A 6,133-nucleotide genomic window follows, 5' to 3' on the forward strand; every position below is an offset into this window, starting at 1 on the left:
AAAAAGTGGGTGAAAAGATGCGTGCACAGAAGCAAAGGGCGGCTGACACAGCACGTAAGAATATCAACTCGCCTTTCATACGTTCGAACATGGAACGCTTGGCTTCAATGTCACCGGCGGCAAGACGTTTAGCAACCTCTAAATTAGGCATAGGCACAACACCAATTATGCCTACGCCGCAGCGGACACCTGGAGCAGTAATGCGGAGGGCCAAACCAACATCGAAAGCTATGAATTCCCGCAAAACGCCAGCGGGTAGTGCAAGCACAAGCACCTCAGCACCTAACACACCAAAACAGATCAGTAGCGGAAAGTCAACACTCACTGATGATCTATTGAAAATTCCTACGAAACGATTGCGAGCATCGGATTTCTTTTAAATGGAGAGATATTTTGGTAGATTAAGAGAAGTGAGTTTGGGTGCATTCCGAAACGTCAAAATACAAAGTATCAGTTTCTTTTATTTCAAAATTTCAGTAGATTGTAATGCTAAAATGTGGGCAACCACGTTTTCAACTAGGTTGCGCAGGTTAGACTTTTTCTTCCAGTGCGGGTTGGAAAAAAAGAAACTGATGCTTTGTATTTTGTCGTTTTGGAATGCACCCTTTGTTTAGTTACTAGCGCTTATGGAAGCAACAAAATTTTTACACGAACGCACAAAGATGTGAGTATATGTAATGGCATATTGATGGTTGTTGGTAAAATTTTAATCAACTAAAAAGTATTTAGCAATAGTTTTGCTAATATGTAGTTATAACAAAAAATTAATTTGTAGCGTAATAAAAAGTATCCATATAAAATTAAAAAAACATATAGTACATATTATGTATCTGTACAAATGCAAATTGTTAATAATAATACATTGGTATGAAGTTCAATATCAGTTGCGGAATTCGCAAGGGTGTCTTTAGCGTGGTATTGTTGTATGTCGTAAACTTCTTGACGGTTTAAAATATATTTAGGGAGTTCGCAAAGTATCACAATAGTAATATTATAAATTTCTCACTATTAAAAAACTCTGTTGTGGTTTAGAATCCTCTAAACATACATACATATATTTAACCGTGTAAAAAACTTTCCAAAATAGGACAATACAAAACCTTGTGGATCAGCTAAATATATTGCCTATTCCACATAATAATATTCATTACGTACATAAGTGAATTGATAATAACAGTTTTAGAGGATTTACTAATCATATTTGTAAAATTTCCAGATTGAAGTTTGAGACTTTGAGAGTGGTGGTGCTATTTGGTATTATATTAAGATATAAATTATGCTTCTTCGCTCAAACTGCGAACCCTCCTCACTCATCCCAATAGTCAACGTGGTCACCCGATTTGAATTTTTGCGCCTCAAGCACCAGTAAGAATTTCTTCGTTGTTTGTTCTGTAGTCAACATTGTTTTTGTATCTCTTTGCATCTTAAAGAAGCCGGCCAATTCTTTATTAATGCTTTCACGCTGTACTAATACTGTCATATCTGTATCGATAGCACCTGGCGCATAGTTCAAAACCACCACATCTTCATCAGCTTGCTCCGTGGCTAGTACACGAAAATACATATTTCTAGCTGCTTTGCCAGAGCAATAGAAACTCATTGAAGCATATGGTTCAATGCCACATTTTGAGCTGATATTTACCACAATTTTGGGCAAACAATTGAATGCACGGAAAAATTCACAATTCAGTGAGATCACGGAGAATACATTCATGTGATAGTACTGCTGCCAGACCGTGATATCCGATACGTCTATGGCGCTTTTCGATACATCACCCACAGAACCGGCATTGTGTATGATGAAAGCGCGCTCGAAATTGCTGGCTTTTGTGCCGTCCACTGATTTGGCAAGTAATTCCTGGAACTGTGTTGCCGTGGCGCTGCTTAGGTCAATCGAGAAAGTGATTACATTCAAATCGTTGCCCAACGCCGTAATGCTGGCCTTGGTTTTTGCCAAACCCTGTTCGCTACGCGCCAAGAGCACAATTAAAGAACCAGCTTTCAATTTCGCAGACACGTCCACGGCCATACGTTGACCAATGCCGCGAGATGCTCCCGTCACCAGCAGATAAGTACGCTTCTCCAAGTCTACTACCATTTTCGCTTTGTCACAATATTCGAGTAATGCACTGCAGTTTTCTTTTTTTTTTTTACTTTTTTTATTCTTTGTGATACAAATTTTGATTGCACTTATTGTGACATGTGACAAACGTCTAAAAGCGCTACTTGTTGCACAAATTACTCAGTGAACTGGAAGGCTAACTGGTCACTTTGAAAAGTGTTTGCGTTCTCCACCACCGTGTTTGTTGCTACAATGAATAGCGCGACTGACCTTCGCTTTGGTACTTCACCACCAACAATCGCATTCACGAATTTCACTCTAAAGCGCAGCTGCCAAACTTTAGATGCTGAATCACAGTATCCATTACACAGTGCGAGGGGGGATTGCAATTTGTCTCTTTTCTTCGTAAACAGACAGTTGGATTGAGAGTAGTATCATTTATTCAGTGAGTAAGCAGCAAACCAGTGAGAATAATATAAAGTGATTGGGGTATTGGGGTATCGCGTTACTAAAAGGTTATCGCCTTCAAATGTTTAAAAGCACACACATGTGCATAAATACGTTTGTATGTACACACATCCTATGTAGTATTTGTTAATAAACATGCGTGCTTATAATTAATATTAGCGCCAAAAGTTCGCGGATTGAAACGAAGCTTTTTCGGCTCCTGAAAACATGCTTCAGACTTTAGTTCGATTCGTAAGCCTGCAATTTTATTCTTTTAAATGAAATATTCCACTCCAATTAACAGAAATAACGACTGCATATCGATGGCTGAGTGGAAGATCGACCTATCTCGGCAGCCAGTTCGGAAAGGCCCTATCTCAGAAAACTTTTAAAGAAAGCTCTACTTCAAAATTTGATTGAAGAAATCCCTATTTCAGAATTTTATTGAAAAACACCCAATCTCAGAATTTTTTTGAAGAGCGCCCTACATTAGAATTCGGTTTTTTTTGAGATATGACGTTTTCGAACTGGCTGCCGAGAGAGGTCGATCTTCCACTCAGCCATCGATATGCAGTGCTCTAAAAACGAATGCCTTCATGTTTTTCAATAAAAAATTTCATCTATTAGGGCATATTCGTATTTTTGGAGAGTTGAAATTTTGAAATTTCCGTTTAGAAAAACCAAATTTTTTTAATTCGTACAAAAATAAAAATAACATCGTTTCCTTCCTAATTCACAAAGGTCCTAACATTTTTTTTTTTTACTAGGGAAGCAAAACACTTAAATCATTGTTTATAAAATTTAAAAGCACAACCAACTAGTTTTTAACACTGCGAAAATTTCTAATATGACTTTGATGGTACTTTGCGAACCCCCTTAATATATTTTTTAGGTGTTTAAAATTTACGACACACAACAATACGACACTTACGACACCGTTGTGAATATTCGAATTATAAAAAGAGAATCAAAAACAGGTAGGGTTTTTTAAAAAGTGGCATGTAATTGAAGGTGTATTTTAATACATTCTACCAAAATCTGTGAAAAGCACAGTTTTGAAAAAAGTGTAGGTTGGGGCCTTTGTGAATTAAGAAGGTAACGATATGCAAATACATATACAAACATTTCTTGTGATTTTTAATTGTTTACAGCATTAGGGAAACATTAATTGGATAGCACTTTACCCATGATATTTAACTGAGGATTATTTGAAATACATACATACAGTCAGTCAATCAATAAAGTTTAGGTACAGCGAGCTTTTTGTAATACTGGCTTCTTTGTTTTTTAATATTTTATTTTTCGCTATTTTTTTTATAAAAATGTGATGTAATCTACAAGAAAATCCCTAAAAATCAGAGTTACAAACCTTGGGCAAAATTCAAATTTTCATTAAAATATTGCACTTTTTAATTACACTCTTTAGAAACAAATTGAGTAGGCAGTTTTTTGGCCTCTTCAATTTTAGTACAAGCAAGTGCAAGTTGAGGTAGCTTAGCCATTGATTTTTGGCAAATTTTTCCACATAAAAAAATTATGGAACATTATTTTATATGGAGACAAATTTTCAAAAATCATTTTGGGGTTTTTGTTGTAGAATGAACCATTTTTTTATAAAAATTTAGCGAGATAGAATATTAAAAAAAAAACATTTGCCCATATTGCAAAAAACTCTCTGTACCTAAACTTTAATGATTCACTGTACATATATACATACACATGTGCTCATACAATTAAGGCAGCCATGTAGTGCAGTTCAATTTTGCCAATAGAACTGTTATATGAAGCCAACTTTCAAGAAAAATGGACAATAGTGTATGGAATGGACTTTGAATATGATATATCGCAAGGATTGAACCGCCAGGAGTTCGTCTTTGTAAAATGTTTCTCAAATTTAATACCATCCCTTGTGTATTGTGCTTATATACATACATATGTATGTACATCAGGGTGGCCTTTAATTATATGGAGAAAAATAAAAGTGTTTGGATTATCGTTCTCCTGTAAACGTGGGAATAGCCTGAATACTAAACTGCACAAAGGCCAATAAGAAGATTTAGAGGTGGCTCACAGCGCTCAAAGTTTTCATGTATTTTATATGGGGAAAAAACATTTTTTCGTAGAAATAGTATAGAATTCTTGAAAATTCATATTTCTCGATGGGTAAACTCTGTTTAACCATTTTAGTTATGCCTCTTTTGCATTTCAGCGGTGTTACGCCCTTCCCATACTATACTAACGATATGTTCAAGTAAAAAAAAATCCGAAATCAAAAAAAAACCGACTAAAATTTTAGTATTTGGTATAGAAATGATCATTCATGAATCTTCCCTGTCTTCGACAATTTTAAGAGATGCCGCATCGAGCGTTTATTTTACCCAAAGGAATAACACGTAAGAAAATGATTTATTCTCGTTTGAAGTCAATATAATTTTCTAGGATCAATCAAAACTTCCGAAACTATAAGAATATATTGATAACATCCCATTTAAGTATTTTGCAGGTTCAGATTCTTTAAATTCCTAAACTATCCTTTTCTAATCGGTTTTATTTAGCTTTCCCTGTTTGGTTCAAATCTACATAGTATGTAACTGCAAAATTTAGGGTAGAAACAACTGTCGTATTCGCTACTATCGCGATAATCGAACAGACCGAAAACATTGCCTTTTTCATTAATTTGTCCATAGCGAAACGAATCGAAATATCTTCCGTCTGAGAAACGATTTCACCGTCGAAAACACTACGCGAAACCTTTTGAAAATCTATGATGAAAATGAGAGTTACGCTGCCACAAACAGAGCGGCAGGTAATACTTTTACGATAATTTTTCGGAACCCGTTCTCAATAGTTTTGTGCGCAAAAGTGTCACAAAAATTTCTTAAACGGATGCGTTCTCGTACACGTTGATCGGAATGCTTGCTCTATCGACCCCGCGATCACGAGGAAAATCCTGTTTGTAATATTCGGTAGGCAACTACAGCTTAACTCCTTTAACGTGCACATCGATATTTTTTGCCCATGTGTCTCAAGTACTACCGCACTGTATTATTCTTGATGCTAACGACACTGTTGCTGATAGAAGCATAAATGTTTCCAACCAAGGCTGAGCCAGAATAAAAGTAATAAATAGAAATTTAGCCTTGGCACGATTCAACCTAATACCTTGAATGTCATCAACAATTTAAAAAAAGGCGGTTATTTATTTTTTAGAATCGAGTGACTTTCTAATTTAATATGTATTTAATACATCGAACAACGTAATTATATTAATAAACAATAAATATGCTGTTTTTCTTGAAGTGGCACAAGGCATTAGTTATCACTTGCGAAAACGTGTCAAGGATTGACGACATTAGAAAATAAAGCGCCAACTAATTTAAATTGATTCAAGCAAGTGATAAGGCGGCGATTAAATCAACATTTGCGTGACATTTAATGTGGATTCATCATTATAGTACAGAGCTTAAAATAAAATTTGCAAATGCAATTCCAAATGAAAATCCAAGTCCATTTCCACAATATCCTGAACAGCCCGCATGTGTAGTACTCATAGCCAAAAAAAAAATTATATCCAAGTTTATTTTTATTCACGGGTAACACAAGCGTTAAGGCGGATTCATCGTT

The 6,133-nt window shown here is 35.5% G+C and overlaps 2 protein-coding genes across 2 annotated transcripts in view; one reads left to right on the plus strand and one right to left on the minus strand.

Moving 5' to 3' along the window:
• The window catches only part of LOC118752998 (splicing factor ESS-2 homolog), an 18,457-nt gene extending 17,654 nt beyond the window's left edge, over positions 1 to 803 (plus strand). Inside the window, exon 6 of the mRNA XM_036487848.1 lies at positions 7 to 803. Coding sequence (XP_036343741.1) covers positions 7 to 380 — 374 coding nt within the window. The 3' untranslated portion in view covers positions 381 to 803. The remainder of the gene's footprint in view (positions 1 to 6) is intronic.
• Positions 804 to 1,021: 218 nt separating this feature from the next.
• Positions 1,022 to 2,526, minus strand: LOC118733462 (sepiapterin reductase). The gene has a single exon (XM_036462849.1). The coding sequence runs from the start codon at positions 2,096 to 2,098 to the stop codon at positions 1,307 to 1,309; it is 792 nt and encodes a 263-aa protein (XP_036318742.1). The 5' UTR covers positions 2,099 to 2,526; the 3' UTR covers positions 1,022 to 1,306.
• Between the last annotated feature and the right edge of the window lie 3,607 nt (positions 2,527 to 6,133).

The sequence above is a fragment of the Rhagoletis pomonella genome, unplaced genomic scaffold (assembly GCF_013731165.1).
Source record: "Rhagoletis pomonella isolate Grant_MI unplaced genomic scaffold, Rhpom_1.0 Rhpom_scaffold_00002, whole genome shotgun sequence".
Classification (NCBI taxonomy): Eukaryota; Metazoa; Arthropoda; class Insecta; order Diptera; family Tephritidae; genus Rhagoletis; species Rhagoletis pomonella.

Coding starts and splice junctions, on each gene's coding strand:
- LOC118733462 (XM_036462849.1), bottom strand. CDS start 2,098: ATGGTAGTAGACTTGGAGAAGCGTACTTATCTGCTGGTGACGGGAGCA.